The sequence below is a fragment of the Odontesthes bonariensis genome, chromosome 24 (genome assembly GCF_027942865.1).
Source record: "Odontesthes bonariensis isolate fOdoBon6 chromosome 24, fOdoBon6.hap1, whole genome shotgun sequence".
In the NCBI taxonomy this organism is placed as follows: domain Eukaryota; kingdom Metazoa; phylum Chordata; class Actinopteri; order Atheriniformes; family Atherinopsidae; genus Odontesthes; species Odontesthes bonariensis.
Genome location: NC_134529.1, coordinates 2,943,837 through 2,960,577, shown reverse-complemented (window position 1 = coordinate 2,960,577; position 16,741 = coordinate 2,943,837). Strand labels below are relative to the sequence as shown.

Genomic DNA, 16,741 nt, shown 5'->3' with positions numbered 1-16,741 from the left:
GTACACCCAACGTTTGCCTGCTCGTCCCCTCTCTGGCGTCTTCATGCTGATTTTAGTTTGGTTTTTACGCTTTTTTGATTAAAAAACGATCCATTATACCTGCATCCCGCTGGCTAAAGGAGCTAGCGTGCTCTGTGGTTTAAGCGGGCTGCGTTGCCAGGTTTAACAGTTCCCCCTTTAGGAAACATCATTAAGCCTTAATTAATACTTAATAAAAATACTTAATACTGTGCAGTATTCGCTGTGTGTTATTTGTAAGTAATTGTTATTGTTAGCATATTGTTATGAGCTGCTATGCGAGTGCGAGCCGCCACTTAAAGCTTGAGGAGCCGCGCAGTGAGTATCTCTGCCCTAAAGAGTTGTTCTTTCTCTTCTTCTCTCAGACGTTTGTAGCCAACATCCTGATCGCCGTCAACCCGTACTATGACATCCCAAAGCTTTATTCACCGGAGACCATCAAGAAGTACCGCGGCCGCTCGCTGGGGACGCTGCCGCCGCACGTCTACGCCATCGGTGAGCAGACGCTTTTTACTTTTCATTTTTATGGTTTCATTCAAGGTTTCTTTGGTATTGATGGACTCTTCTGTTGTGGGTTCGTGTTGGATCTTTCTTTTCCAAATGTCCCAGATGAGCTGCCACCTGAAAACATTCATCAGTGATCCCAAAACGCTTCAGTCGCATGTTCTGTGTGTACACTGTGAAGAATTTCCCTGTAAAATAACGTTATTTTACAGTGCAACTACTGTTATTTATTTTAACAGTATAATACTGTTTGATGAAAAATCAAAATATAATAATATATTAAAAAATATATGAATATAATATAATAAATATATTATATATATTTAAATTTAAATAATCAAAATAATGCGGCAAAAAAATAAAACTGCAAAACAGTGCAACTACTGTTATTTATTTTAACAGTATATTACCTTTTTTTGGATTACAGTATATGACGGTAGGATAACTGTGTTTTAGTCATTTTACAGTGCATCTCCCGTAATATATTTAATTTATTTAACAGTATAATAGCGTATTTTGGATTACAGTATATGACCGTAGGAGAATTGTGGGTTTTGGTAATTTTACAGTATATGCCAGCGTGTTGTGCTGTTGGATTACTGTTAATTTACATGTGAATTATGAATATTCAACAGTCGGATACTGTTATAAATCCACCGTAAATATACAGCAATTCTTTACAGTGCAGCTTCCCTCATCATGCTGTAAAAAAAGCTCTCCTGGAGGTTTAAATCCACCTGTCTGAGGATGTCTCTGAGGTGGAAATTAAAGCCTGCTGTGTTGTAGTTTTTAATCTTACTGGGGAACTTTGTAGATCTTAAACTTTAGGATTATTGGGGTCGTCTGAGTGAACATCTTTCTGTGTGGCTCCTCAGCTGATAAGGCGTACAGGGACATGAAGGTCCTGAAGATGAGCCAGTCCATCATCGTCTCAGGGGAGTCCGGCGCCGGCAAGACCGAGAACACCAAGTTTGTGCTCAGGTGAGTCAGTCATTACCTGGTTTTTCTGTTGATTAAACCGTCCGTAATGGGTCAGAACAAAGATAAGATGCCTGTTAGTCTTCCTTAAGGAGAAAATCACCTAAAAGTAATTAAAATGGAGTTCATGAAGAAAAGGCTGCACAAACATGCTGTTTTTTAAAGCTGTTTTAAAGCTGTTTTTAAAGCTGTTTTAAACTGTTTTTAAAGCTGTTTTTAAAACTTTTTAAAGCTGTTTTAGAGCCGTTTTTAAAGTTGTTTTTAAAACTTTTTAAAGCTGTTTTAGAGCCGTTTTAAAGCTGTTTTAGAGCCGTTTTAAAGCTGTTTTAGAGCCGTTTTAAAGCTGTTTTAAAAGCCGTTTTAAAGCTGTTTTAAAAGCTGTTTTAAAGCGGTTTTAGAACTGTTTTAAAGCTGTATCTACAACTGTTTTAGAGCCGTTTTAAAGCCGTTTTAAAGCTGTTTTAAAAGCCGTTTTAAAGCTGTTTTAAAAGCTGTTTTAAAGCGGTTTTAGAACTGTTTTAAAGCCGTTTCTAAAGCTGTTTTAGAGCTATTTTAAAGCTCTTTTAGAGCCATTTTAAAGCTGTTTTTAAAGCCATTTTAAAGTTGTTTAAAAGCTGTTTTAAAGCTGTTTTTAAAGCTGTTTTTAAAGCTGTTTTTAAAGCTGTTTTTAAAGCTGTTTTTAAAGCTGTTTTTAAAGCTGTTTTAAAGCTGTTTTAAAAGCTATTTTAAAGCGGTTTTAGAACTGTTTTAAAGCCGTTTTAAAGCTGTTTTTAAAGCTATTTTAAAGTTGTTTAAAAACTGTTTTGAAAGCTGTTTTAAAGCTGTTTTAAAGCTGTTTTTAAAGCTGTTTTAAATTTGTTTTAAAGCTGTTTTAAAAGCTATTTTAAAGTTGTTTTAAAGCTATTTTAAATTGACGGTGGAAGTCTAAAATATCCAAAGCATGACTCGGCCCTGCTGTGTTATTTCATCAGTGTTGGCTCCATCTCACATTAGTTCACGGTGGTGAGACTGTGACTCACGGTGACTCTGCTGCCATTTCAGATACCTGACCACCTCGTACGGAACAGGGCAGGACATAGACGAGAGGATAGTGGAAGGTGAGATTTTAGTGTTTAACGGCACGGAGAAGCTCTTCTCTGGCGTCTTGCTGCTGTCCGTTTGTGACGCGACTCTCTCCTCCTGCAGCGAACCCCCTGTTGGAGGCCTTCGGGAACGCTAAAACCGTCAGGAACAACAACAGCAGTCGCTTCGGGAAGTTTGTGGAGATCCATTTCAACGAGAAGGTGCTCTGCTCCGTTTCTGCAACTCGTGACTTGAAACTTGAAAGCTGTTTTAAAGCTGTTTTGATTGCTGTTTTAAAGCCATTTTAAAGCCATTTTAAAGTCATTTTAAAGTCGTTTGAAAGCTATTTGAAAGCTATTTGAAAGCTATTTGAAAGCTATTTGAAAGCTATTTGAAAGCTATTTGAAAGCTATTTGAAAGCTATTTGAAAGCTGTTTTGAAAGCCATTTTAAAGTCATTTTAAAGTCGTTTTAAAGCTATTTGAAAGCTGTTTTGAAAGCTGTTTTGAAAGCTGTTTTAAAGCTGTTTGAAAGCTGTTTGAAAGCTGTTTGAAAGCTGTTTGAAAGCAGTTTGAAAGCAGTTTGAAAGCTGTTTGAAAGCTGTTTGAAAGCTGTTTGAAAGCAGTTTGAAAGCTGTTTTGAAAGCAGTTTGAAAGCAGTTTGAAAGCTGTTTTGAAAGCAGTTTGAAAGCTGTTTTGAAAGCTGTTTTGAAAGCTGTTTTGAAAGCTGTTTTGAAAGCTGTTTTGAAAGCTGTTTTGAAAGCTGTTTTGAAAGCTGTTTGAAAGCTGTTTTGAAAGCTGTTTTGAAAGCTGTTTTGAAAGCGGTTTGAAAGCTGTTTGAAAGCTGTTTTGAAAGCTGTTTTGAAAGCTGTTTGGAAAGCTGTTTGGAAAGCTGTTTGGAAAGCGGTTTGAAAGCTGTTTTGAAAGCTGTTTAAAAGCTGTTTGAAAGCTGTTTTGAAAGCGTTTTGAAAGCTGTTTTGAAAGCTGTTTGAAAGCTGTTTGAAAGCTGTTTTGAAAGCTGTTTTGAAAGCTGTTTTGAAAGCTGTTTTGAAAGCTGTTTTGAAAGCTGTTTGAAAGCTGTTTTGAAAGCGTTTTGAAAGCTGTTTTGAAAGCTGTTTGAAAGCTGTTTGAAAGCTGTTTGAAAGCTGTTTTGAAAGCGTTTTGAAAGCTGTTTTGAAAGCTGTTTGAAAGCTGTTTTGAAAGCGGTTAGAAAGCTGTTTTGAAAGCAGTTTGAAAGCAGTTTTGAAAGCTGTTTTGAAAGCGGTTTGAAAGCAGTTTGAAAGCTGTTTTGAAAGCTGTTTGAAAGCTGTTTTGAAAGCTGTTTTGAAAGCTGTTTTGAAAGCTGTTTTGAAAGCTGTTTTGAAAGCTGTTTTGAAAGCTGTTTGAAAGCTGTTTTGAAAGCTGTTTTGAAAGCTGTTTTGAAAGCTGTTTTGAAAGCTGTTTTGAAAAGCTGTTTGGAAAGCTGTTTGGAAAGCTGTTTAAAAGCTATTTTAAAGCTGTTTGAAAGCTGTTTTGAAAGCTGTTTTGAAAGCTGTTTTGAAAGCAGTTTGAAAGCAGTTTGAAAGCTGTTTGAAAGCTGTTTTGAAAGCTGTTTGAAAGCTGTTTTGAAAGCAGTTTGAAAGCAGTTTGAAAGCTGTTTGAAAGCAGTTTGAAAGCTGTTTGAAAGCTGTTTTGAAAGCTGTTTTGAAAGCTGTTTTGAAAGCAGTTTGAAAGCAGTTTGAAAGCAGTTTGAAAGCAGTTTGAAAGCTGTTTGAAAGCTGTTTGAAAGCTGTTTGAAAGCTGTTTGAAAGCTGTTTGAAAGCTATTTTAAAGCTGTTTTTAAGCTATTTTAAAGCTTTAAAGCTATTTTAAAGCTGTTTGAAACCTGTTTTGAAGTTATTTTAAAGCTTTAAAGCTATTTTAAAGCTGTTTTTAAAGCTTTAAAGCCTTCTCCAGTTCAACGAGAAGGTGCTCTGCTCCGTTTCTGCAACTCGTGACACTGATTCCTTGTAGCGGCTCGTTTGTTCACCTCATAGAAACTCTGTGATTTACCTCCACAGCTGTAATGAGCGCGCTCTTCCTGCAGTGATTCCCTTTAGTCTGCAGACCTGCACGTAGCCCATAAATCAGTGTTTCTTTTCACCTCATGGCCACTTAGCCGTTCATAGATTTTCTGCCATCTTGCCGGCATTTTCTCTCATTTAAACCATTGATTCACTGCATCTCTGAGTGTTTTCCTCACATGAGTGACAGTAAGTGTTAAAACGTGGCGTGTTTCCCCCTCAGAACGCCGTTGTGGGCGGCTTCGTGTCGCACTACCTGCTGGAGAAGTCCAGGATCTGCAGACAAAGCTCCGAGGAGAGGAACTACCACATCTTCTACCGCCTGTGCGCCGGCGCCACCGAAGACATCAGGCAGAAGTTCCACCTCGGCTCTCCCGACGCATTTAGGGTACGGACGTCTGAGCGCTTTGACGTGTGATAAAAGCAACGCTTAGAATAGAAATGAGGCCGAATGGGCTCTATGTTTATCCTGCTGTCCACAGGTGCAAAGGGTGGAAAAAGAGAAACAAGAACCCTGAGTGTTGAAAACCTGATTTTAAGAACTGCATCCCTCTGGGAGATGTTGCTACACCCCCCGCTGCTGCAAATAGTCCCTTAAAGGCGCAGTAATTACTATTTCAAAGCTGGTTTAAAGCTGTTTTAAAGCTGCTTTTAAAGCTGTTTTTAAAGATGTTTTAAAACTGGTTTAAAGCTGTTTTTAAAGCTATTTTTAAAGCTGTTTTAAAGCTGGTTTAAAGTGTTGAAAACCTGATTTTAAGAACTGCATCACTCTGGGAGATGTTGCTACACCCCCACTGCTGCAAATAGTCCCTTAAAGGCGCAATAATTACTATTTCAAAGCTGTTTTAAAGTGTTGAAAACCTGATTTTAAGAACTGCATCACTCTGGGAGATGTTGCTACACCCCCACTGCTGCAAATAGTCCCTTAAAGGCGCAGTAATTACTGTGTGGTGTGGCAGAAATGTTATTTTCATGCTATTAAAGCTGAAAATGGTTAGTTACAGCGGTCACATCCATTATATATATATATATATATATATATATATATATATATATATATATATATATATATATATATATATATAAAAAATATGTCATCAGTGTTGTCATTTCCATCTTGGACTTGTTCTGTTAGCAAAGGTGCCGCACTACTGCTGTCATAAAGTTGCTATTTTCAGTCCTGATGTGCACATTTGGCTCATAATTACGCTGCATGCAGTCCGTCTGAGCAGGTGGGGGAGGAAATGTCCTCACACAGCAGCGTTTCTTTGCTCTTTTTGAATCCTTTCCTTGGTTCAGACATCTCAAAGTAACCAAAGCAGAAATGATGCAGATTGAAGCTAAATCAGTAGAAACACGGCATTGGATTTTGTTATTTTCCTTCTGAGTAGAGCTTTATTCGAACCCCGGCTCAGTAACTCGCACTTTTCTGCCATCGCTTTCCTTTTACGTGTCCTTTTAGCTGTCCAAAATGTTTAAAACGACAGTAAAATGATAGAAAACAAGCATTTTCATGCCCTCGTGGCGCTGGCAGAACTCTTATTTAGACGGTCTTAGACTCATAAAACCTGATGTTGCTCAACCTGACCTGGTTTTCTGTTGGTGGGACCTCACATAGACCCCCGAATCACACAAATGTTCCAGAATCAGGACATTTAAACTCAGCCCGCTCCTGGTCTGTATCTGTTCTGAACAGCAGGGGGCGCCACCAGCTCAGCTGTGAGAGGATGAGCGCTCAGCTTCACCTTCAGCTGTGCTCTTACTGTGTTCAGCAGATGTTGTTCAGCCTGTTTAAAGGTGCATCCTCAGTAAGGGCTGCAGTCTAAGAACCTAAAGGCAAGGCATCTTTATTTATACAGCGCATTTCATACCACAGGCAACTCAATGTGCTTTACATAAAGACGAGGCAGTTAAAAGAACAGCATAAAGCAGCATAAAAACAAGCAATTTAAAGAGAATTAAAAAAAGAATACAAATTAAAACACAGTTAAAAGCTTTGATCATGAGATGAGTAAAGTATTGGTTTGCTGATTTAAAGCTGTTTTTAAAGCTGTTATTCATCCCGTTTAAAGGTGCATCCTCAGCTGTTTTTAAAGTTGTTTTAAAGCTGTTTTTAAGCTGTTTTAAAGCTTTTTTAAAAGATGTTTTAAAGCTGATATAAAGCTGTTTTTAAAGCTGTTTTAAAGCTGATTTAAAGCTTTTTTAAAAGCTGTTTTAAAGCTGTTTTAAAGCTGTTTTTAAAGCTGTTATTCATCCCGTTTAAAGGTGCATCCTCAGCTGTTTTTAAAGTTGTTTTAAAGCTGTTTTTAAGCTGATTTAAAGCTTTTTTAAAAGATGTTTTAAAGCTGATATAAAGCTGTTTTTAAAGCTGTTATTCATGCCGTTTAAAGGTGTATCCTTGGCTGTTTTAAAGCTGTTTTTAAAGCTGTTATTCATGCCGTTTAAAGGTGCATCCTCAGCTGTTTTTAAGCTGATTTAAAGCTTTTTTAAAAGATGTTTTAAAGCTGATATAAAGCTGTTTTTAAAGCTGTTATTCATGCCGTTTAAAGGTGTATCCTTGGCTGTTTTAAAGCTGTTTTTAAAGCTGTTATTCATGCCGTTTAAAGGTGCATCCTCAGCTGTTTTTAAGCTGATTTAAAGCTTTTTTAAAAGATGTTTTAAAGCTGATTTAAAGCTGTTTTTAAAGCTGTTTTAAAGCTGATTTAAAGCTAGTTATAAAGCTGTTATTCATCCTGTTTAAAGGTGCATTCTCAGCTGTTTTTAAAGTGGTTTTAAAGCAGTTTTTAAGCTATTTTAAAGCTAGTTTTAAAGCTGTTATTCATCCTGTTTAAAGGTGCATCCTCAGCTGTTTTTAAGCTGATTTAAAGCTTTTTTTAAGCTGTTTAAAGCTAGTTTTAAAGCTGTTATTCATCCTGTTTAAAGGTGCATCCTCAGTAAAGGCTGCAGTCTAAGAACCTAAAGCTTTAATCATGAGATGAGTAAAGTATTGGTTTGTGGTCCTCAGTCCTGTCCTCATCAGACATTTAATCCATAAAAACGATCCAAACATCACTTTCCTCAGACCTGAATCTGCTTTAAATTAGAATCGGACCCAAAGTTAACTTCTCTCGCCTGTTCGGCTGCTGGATAAGAAACAGAAACCTCCTCTGAGAGCAAAGTAACTCGGGTTATTGGTCCTTAAAGTGCTGACAGGCGCTCTGCTGTCTCCCTGCAGGGTATCTGGCCTCCTGCAGTCACTTTAACAGCCTCTAATGGCTTCATGTATCTGCAGTTTTACCTGCTGTGTAAAGAAAAAAGCAGGTTCACAGAGTCCTCTAAAAACTGCTGCTGAAGCCCGAGCTCGACAGATTAGATCCATGAATGTGTTCAGACCCGAGCGGGTGAGCTCAGTTTATCTATTAATGTGCCCGAAAAGACCTGAAAGATGGATGTTCCAACTAAAGCTGAAGGGAGGGAAAGAAACAGCATTTAGGCCCCAACCCGAACCAAAAGAGGGAAGGTTTAATGAAAAGGAAGCAAGGGAACAGGAAGGAAGGAAAGAAGGAGTAAATATGACCAAAGAATGGAAAGAAACGCAGCGTACAGGAGTAAAACGGGGAGGAAGGAAGGAAGGAAGGAAGGAAGGAAGGAAGGAAGGAAGGAAGGAAGGAAGGAAGGAAGGAAGGAAGGAAGGAAGGAAGGAAGGAAGGAAGGAAGGAAGGAAGGAAGGAAGGAAGGAAGGAAGGAAGGAAGGAAGGAAGGAAGGAAGGAGTAAATATGACCAAAGAATGGAAAGAAACGCAGCGTACAGGAGTAAAACGGGGAGGAAGGAAGGAAGCAAGGGAGGAAGGGAGGAAGGGAGGAAGGGAGGAAGGAAGGAAGGAAGGAAGGAAGGAAGGAAGGAAGGAAGGAAGGAAGGAAGGAAGGAAGGAAGGAAAAGGGAACAGGAAAGAAGGAAAGGAGTTAAGAAGACAGGATTCATGAAAGGAAACGAGTGGAAAACAGGAGGGAGATGCAGATAAAGCAATAAATGAGTAGAAAACAGGCAGAAACCGCTCAGACTCTTATCTGGTTTATTCTGGTTTATTAAAGGAAACCAGCTGTGATTTCAGCTCAAACTGTTTTCTTGTTTTTATTCTCTTTTCTCGTCTCAGAAATGTTTTAGTTTCCCTTCAGACTTCTCTGTTCCAGATGTTTTAGTTTCCCTTCAGACTTCTCTGTTCCAGATGTTTTAGTTTCCCTTCAGACTTCTCTGTTCCAGATGTTTTAGTTTCCCGTCAGACTCCTCTGTTCCAGATGTTTTAGTTCCCTTCAGACTTCTCTGTTCCAGATGTTTTAGTTTCCCTTCAGACTTCTCTGTTCCAGATGTTTTAGTTTCCCGTCAGACTCCTCTGTTCCAGATGTTTTAGTTTCCCTTCAGACTTCTCTGTTCCAGATGTTTTAGTTTCCCTTCAGACTTCTCTGTTCCAGATGTTTTAGTTTCCCTTCAGACTTCTCTGTTCCAGATGTTTTAGTTTCCCTTCAGACTTCTCTGTTCCAGATGTTTTAGTTTCCCTTCAGACTTCTCTGTTCCAGATGTTTTAGTTTCCCTTCAGACTTCTCTGTTCCAGATGTTTTAGTTTCCCTTCAGACTTCTCTGTTCCAGATGTTTTAGTTTCCCGTCAGACTTCTCTGTTCCAGATGTTTTAGTTTCCCGTCAGACTTCTCTGTTCCAGATGTTTTAGTTTCCCTTCAGACTTCTCTGTTCCAGATGTTTTAGTTTCCCTTCAGACTTCTCTGTTCCAGATGTTTTAGTTTCCCTTCAGACTTCTCTGTTCCAGATGTTTTAGTTTCCCGTCAGACTTCTCTGTTCCAGATGTTTTAGTTTCCCTTCAGACTTCTCTGTTCCAGATGTTTTAGTTTCCCTTCAGACTTCTCTGTTCCAGATGTTTTAGTTTCCCTGCAGACTCCTCTGTTCCAGATGTTTTAGTTTCCCTTCAGACTCCTCTGTTCCAGATGTTTTAGTTTCCCTTCAGACTTCTCTGTTCCAGATGTTTTAGTTTCCCTTCAGACTCCTCTGTTCCAGATGTTTTAGTTTCCCTTCAGACTTCTCTGTTCCAGATGTTTTAGTTTCCCTTCAGACTCCTCTGTTCCAGATGTTTTAGTTTCCCGTCAGACTTCTCTGTTCCAGATGTTTTAGTTTCCCTTCAGACTTCTCTGTTCCAGATGTTTTAGTTTCCCTTCAGACTCCTCTGTTCCAGATGTTTTAGTTTCCCTTCAGACTCCTCTGTTCCAGATGTTTTAGTTTCCCGTCAGACTTCTCTGTTCCAGATGTTTTAGTTTCCCTTCAGACTTCTCTGTTCCAGATGTTTTAGTTTCCCTTCAGACTCCTCTGTTCCAGATGTTTTAGTTTCCCTTCAGACTCCTCTGTTCCAGATGTTTTAGTTTCCCGTCAGACTTCTCTGTTCCAGATGTTTTAGTTTCCCTTCAGACTTCTCTGTTCCAGATGTTTTAGTTTCCCTTCAGACTCTTCTGTTCCAGATGTTTTAGTTTCCCTTCAGACTTCTCTGTTCCAGATGTTTTAGTTAGACTGAGTCGTTCCAGATGTTTTTGCTCACTTCTGCTTCTCTCTGACTTGTCTTGCAGTACCTGAACAGAGGATGCACTCGCTTCTTCGCCACGAAAGACACGGATAAGAACATCCTGCAGAACCGGAAGAGCCCAGAGGTACAGTTTCAGTTTGGTTTGTGGGAACAAAATGGTAAACAGCCGGTATTTCGTCAGGTTTTCAACACGTTGGGGATCTAAACGACTACTTTCTCACCTGAAAATGTTTCAAATGTTGCTAAAGTTTACAGAGTTTAGAGCTTAAGAGAAATCAGCTTCAGGCCGGCTGATTTCGGCTCGGGCAGGAGCGAAATGCATTGTGGGTAAACGCTCTGCATACTTTCTGATCGATGTGTATGTAGTATGGAAGTATGCAGTATGCGGTTTCGAACACAGCCAGAGTACGCTGCTACATGCTAACCGCTAGTTAGCCACAGAGTTCTGGAAAAAGGTGTTCTGGACAGACCTCAGATGAGGCCAAACTGGGCTGTTTGCCCTCTTTAAGGAGCTACGTGCACATTTGAATGAGCTTTAGAGTAACAGGTGCTGTAACAACAACTGAATGATGTGCTGTTTATCTCCTCACTGCTTCATCTCGTGTCAGGATGACCAGGTGATTCGGTGCTCCTCCTGTTTTTTAGGGTGTTGCTCACATCTTCTGGGGCTCGGTGCTTTGATCTTTCCTTTGATCTTTTTCTTCACCTGCTGCTGGCTTTGCTTCCCGCTGTCCTCTGCTGAGCATTTCTGCCCACTCATGATTCCCTTTGTGGATCTCAGGAAGTCACAGTGCAGCTTTACCTATCGCTTCCCCTTCTGAGCTGCTAAAAAAGTTGGAAAAGTCTCTTTTCTTCTCCTCTTAGATCCCGTTGAGGCCTGTTTTCTAACTCTGTCACCTCATAGCTGATAAATCGGGTTCCTCTGGCTCCTCTTAGTGCTTCTTCTTAAGTTATTTTCATTCAAAAAGGCTAAATCGGTGATGCATTAGCTATAAAAAAAAACAGCTGCTGTGCTCCTTTATACCCCTCAGTCATGGAAAGGTTGTTAGTTTTGCCTTAAAATCTTAAAATCATGTGTTTTATTGCAGTTTCTGAGCTCTTACCGGAGTTTGAATGGCGTTTATCTTCTTTTCGTGACTTTTAAACACTAATGAAAGTGTTAAAAAGACAGAAAAGCTTTGCCGTGATTGTAGCCTTCTGGCTGTAGGTTGGATTTAATTAGCCCGGTGAATAAGCTGCAGGAAGATCAATGCCAGCAGCCGAGCAGAATGTAAATGTGCTTTATTTCTACAGCCCTTTACAGACAATCCTTACGGTGTACCAAAGTGCTTTATAGCAGGTAATAAATAAAGAGAAGAAGAAGTAAAAACAAGTAAAAAGAACAGTGAAAGCAATAAAATACAACAAAATCAAATAAGATAAAATAAGATAAAAGTGTCATCATGCTACTGTGTATTAAAGCCATCCTAAATAAGCAGGTTTTTAGCCTGGATGTGAAGAGGCCCAGGTCAGAAATAAGACTTAGCTGGACGGGGGGCTTATTCCAGAGCCTGGGGGCAGCTTTGGGAAAAGGCTCGCTCACCCCAGGGTTTGTATTCTGACCTGGGCACTTCCAGCAGAAACTGATCTGCTGACCTCAGAGCTCTACCAGGACTGTTAAAAGCTCAGATAAATACGACGGGGCGAGGCCGCTAAGAGCTTTAAAAACCAACATTAACAGTTTAAAATCAGTTCTATAAAGGACAGGAAGCCGATGGAGGGAGTTAAGAACAGGAGTGATGTGCACACGTCTGTTGGTGTTGGTTAAAGACGGGCAGCAGCGTTCTGCACCAGCTGAAGGCGACTGAGAGAAGACTGGGAGACGCCCACATAAAGAGCATTAAAACAGTCTGACCTTCAACTTATCAGGGCACGGAGGGCTTTCTCAAGGTCATGAGGACTTTAAAACATTTTAACTTTGGCCAAAACTAGTCCTGACGATGTTGTTAATCTGTTTGTCCGACCTCAGATCAAAGGTCAAAGGTCACTCCCAGATTTGCATTCATTTAAATATCATTTAAATGAAGAACATTTTGGGCCAACTACTGCTTAACATCAGCAATTAAACAAAGAACATTGTGCACTGTTACTGTTTGGCTTCAATGGTAGATAAACGTGTAAATCATCTGCATAACGGTGGACTGAAGACAAGTTTCTGTGCAATCTGTTGGATTCCTTAGCTAGGAAACAGTTTTTGAATTGGCTCTATATGAATTAATTAGATTATTTTATGAATAATTATGATTACAATTAATTGAATTCCAATTGGCTTGAATTGGACTTTATTATTTAAGTGCCTTGAGATAAATTTGGCGCTATATAAATAAAAATGAATTGAACTGAACAGTGGAAAGAAAGGTTGTGCCTGGCTGTAATTGGCCCAAGTGGTAGCATGTACAATGAGAAGAGGATGGGGCCAAGAATAGATCCTTGAGGGACTCCACAGTAGAGAAGAGCACTGGAAGAGCATAACGGAGAAGGTTCTACTGGACAAATGAGACACAAAAAGAAGAGTTTCTCCTCATCCCGCCGCCTTTAGGCCGGCCTTCTGTTATCATCAGACTTCCTGAGTGGGTCTTTCAGGTGTGGCTGTGTGTTTTTCTGCCTTTCTCTTCAGAACTTCCGGCTTTTTAAAGCGCTTCTTTACAGTGATTAGCAGGAAACGCATTCTTGTGTGTGTGTGGCTTCGGTCTACATGCACTTAATAACTCATTCTTATTGTAATTTAGCCAATAATCCGATCCTTTCAGTGCCATGTGACCCCACTGAGTGTTAAACTCATAAGTAAGTGTCTGCTCCCTCAGCACATGAAGTCGGGCCCTTTGAAGGACCCGCTGCTGGACGACCACGGCGACTTCAACAGGATGTGCGTGGCCATGAAGAAGATCGGCCTGGACGACACGGAGAAGCTGGATCTGTTCCGGGTGGTGGCCGGCGTGCTGCACCTGGGAAACGTGGACTTCGAGGAGGCCGGGAGCACATCAGGTGAGCTGCAGGGAAACGGGAGAAAACAGCTGGTCGTGGGTCTGAGTGAGCTGCGATTGGCCAGATGTTGCACTCTGCCAGATGCCGTCTTTGACCAAACAACGAGGGCAGAACCAGCCAGTTAGAAGTGAATTAACATCTCAGATCACAACTTCCCCCATAGCTGTATGCCCTAAGGGATGTATTTATCCAGATGACTGTGCTTTATCTTGTAAGGAAAGAAAAATGGACGACCTTTTACTGTATCGCATTATGCTGGAAGAATGTTGGTTGCCCCTCTTTTACCCACTTAAATGTTAAATGTTAAATAACTTAACATCGAGTTTGGCTCTTGAGAAACTGACATATGTTGTTAGAAAGAGGGTTTATGAATTTAATGATATTTGGAGGATATTTCTGGAACTGTTGAGGAAGGGAGAATGAGATAATGAAAATGATTTAATTTGTTAAAACTAATAAATTAAATAACAAAATAATAAGTTGATTTAATTATTAATATAATATTATAATATAATACAATTATATAATTTTATATATACACATCATTATATAATTATATTATATAATATAATTATAATAAAATACAATTAACATAATAATAATGATGATTTTAATAAATAATTAGATCATTATAATAATTAAATAAATAATACATTTTAAATGTATTATTATTATCATTATTATTTTTTATTATTATTTATTTATATTTGTGTTGATTTATTTTCATTATTTCATATTCATTTCACAGTCATTTGCTGACTAATTACTGCTGTTTATTGATCTTTTTTAATAATTTAATTATTATTTTATTTACTTTTTTAATTTTTTGGATGTTTAAATTGTTGGATGTTGTTATATTAACATGAAAAAAACAATAAATATATGTTTAAAAAAAAAAAGTGACTTAACACGGGATGAAGGTGAGAAATGATGTTTGACACCCAGCTTTTGGACGCTGAAATGTTCACTTCTGCTGTTTGTATTCACGAAGGAGTTTGTTTTATGCATGAATTCAGTTTCAGCTTCAGTTGATGGAAACTTTGTCTGCATTAAAGACAAAAATCAGAATATTTTCATGCCTTTAGACGAGTCAACACTTTTAACTTCACACGTTTGCAGCTGCAGATGTCAAAGATTCATCAGTTTACGTTGTTTTTGTTACTTTGGGCCACATCTTTACACTTTCAGGGGACTCCAGACACCCTGATATATGCTCCTCAGAACAGGAAAAAGGGGATTTTCCCTAATTTGTCATCTTTAATCCTGAGTTCTGACCTTGTTAAATCCGGCTCTGTGCCGTCGTTTGTCATCGGCTCGAACAGAAGAAGCAGAATTCAGGCCGAAGCCTCGCGGTATTTATCAGAAATCGCCCATCGGACGAGCTTCTCGACTCCTAAACATCACAGATTCAGCTCCTTGGAGTCATCGTTCCAGCCTGCGAGCCTCCATCTCACTGCGATGATGAAAACTGGACATTTCGTGCTTTATCCTTCATTTTTCACTTTGATTTTAAACCCAAAAGAGTCAGAAAGGAAACATATGACTTTTTTTCCTACTTCCCCTCGAGGGGAAATCAATAATTACACAGTTAAACGAGTCGTGATGTTATTTAAAGTATTCTCTGCAGCATCTCATCCAACGGCCTCTGGAGACGCTCGGTTTCAGACGGCCCGTCCTTTGAACTTCTCCTGTGAAGTTGCTCAGCTCTCAGGGTGCATCCCCATCATTTCTCCCACCGCAGGGAACAGCAGGCACAGCCGGGCGTCCATTACATCCTCCGCTGCTCCCAGCAGGCGGCTATCAGGACGCGTGTTCTACATCCAACAGGACGAGAGCTTTTTTCTTTAAAGAGGGGCTCAGCTGAGCTTCAGGGGGAGTTTTTAATAGTTTGGACAAACGTTCAAAGGTCAGATGGATTTAAACTACAGACAGACGCGACCACCTGAAGCACAAAGTGACTTATAAATATAGACTTACAGAGTTTAACACTTAGTGGGGTCACATGGCACTGAAAGGATCGGATTATTGGCTAAATCACAATCAGACTGAGTTATTAAGTGCATGTAGACACCTTAATCTGACTAAGAACTGGATCGGATGGGATTCAGACCCCGAGATAACTGGGCTGAAAGTCACTCTAAACCTGCTTGTAGACGCTGAAGCACGTGGTGAATCAGACTTTGCGTTCTGCGCATGCTCCAGATGTTTTCCCGGGGTCGTGACCCGGAAGTCAAAGGAGACGATATTCCTGTTGTTGTCGCCGTCAGAAAGAAACAAACAACGCGATGGAGAATGCTCCGTTGGGCATCGAGTTTGTGCAACAAGCAGCTCATCACAGACCAAATGTAGAGGGACGTAGCTTCATCTGGCTCTGCGTTCTCCATCTTTCTCCAATGCCTGAGTTTGTTGTTGTTGTTGGTGGTGAAGAGGTCAACAGGAAGTGGCTCTATTAGCAACAGCTGGAATGGGTACAGCGCCACCTATCATACCGGGGTATGACACGCTTTGTGCCTCTGATCCCATTCATTCACCGCCATATATCCAAGGAGAATTACCCTTGCTCAGCTCAGTTTTATTGTAATTTAGCCAATAATCCGATCCTTTCAGAGCCATGTGACCCCACTGAGTCAGATCAGCTTCTAAGTCCTGAAGTTTGACCCGGCTCCACAGATCCCAGGTGTGCTGAACACCCCTCCTCCTGCAGGTGCCTGGTGTTTAACTGGAGAAGCCGTCCCTTAAGCACACATTCACCTGAAACAGTCCGGCCCTATGTGGGCAGAGGCTTATGTCCTTTCTCTGTGAACACACAGAAACTCAGCCGCTCAGAGGTGCGACTCGTCTCCTGGTGATTAGGTGGGCGTAAAAGCTGAAGGTACTCATCTGTAACAACAGACACTTCCCCGATGACTTACCGACCCGTGTGGGCCCGACTTAAAACCAAGGCCACGCACAGTTTACGTGTGAACACTGAGGCTGGAAGATTCACGGCCAGGCAGTGAAAAAAGTCCTGTTTTATGCTTCGTTACGTGAGACACGAGCACTTCGATCTGTGTGTAAAAGCACCTAAAAACCTGTTGGCTGATAACGTCGCATCAGGGGAGGTATTTCTCAGGTCGATGCCCCCTGAACTGAGCTCCTCCAACATCAGATCCATCTCAGGGCGGTAAGTGATGAGCGAGTGGAGGGAAACTTTCCAATGACTCCGATGTAGGCTCCATTAAAGGACAATTTCGGTCGTTTACAACATCCAGCTGTATTGCCCTATCTACCCATGATTTAGTTTTAAACGCTATTTTTATACCTCTTCTACAGCTCCAAACAACATAACACTTACGTGGTAGTGAGTAGAGGGTCCCTAAAGCCAAACCGAAGTGTCCCGAGGTCTTCATGTGGTCGGATAGAGAGTCCAGAATGAATTTAATCAAGCCAGTACCTGCTCTCAATCAGAGCTCTTCCGTCAACAGGAGGCTACCTCACGCGAGACATCACGCCACGTGGGTCCGTAGTTGATTGCCGAGTGTGGAGTAACTCGCTCTGGAAAGTCACAATTTCGT

At 40.3% G+C, this 16,741-nt stretch overlaps 1 protein-coding gene across 6 annotated transcripts in view; it reads left to right on the top strand.

Moving 5' to 3' along the window:
* The window catches only part of LOC142375526 (unconventional myosin-VI-like), a 145,038-nt gene that overhangs the window by 44,346 nt on the left and 83,951 nt on the right, over positions 1 to 16,741 (top strand). For all 6 annotated transcript variants that reach the window (XM_075459576.1, XM_075459575.1, XM_075459573.1 and 3 more), the window contains exons 5-11: positions 384 to 513; positions 1,398 to 1,503; positions 2,542 to 2,597; positions 2,686 to 2,783; positions 4,826 to 4,990; positions 10,207 to 10,287; positions 13,007 to 13,187. In XM_075459576.1, the coding sequence (XP_075315691.1) occupies positions 384 to 513; positions 1,398 to 1,503; positions 2,542 to 2,597; positions 2,686 to 2,783; positions 4,826 to 4,990; positions 10,207 to 10,287; positions 13,007 to 13,187 (817 nt within the window). The remainder of the gene's footprint in view (positions 1 to 383; positions 514 to 1,397; positions 1,504 to 2,541; positions 2,598 to 2,685; positions 2,784 to 4,825; positions 4,991 to 10,206; positions 10,288 to 13,006; positions 13,188 to 16,741) is intronic.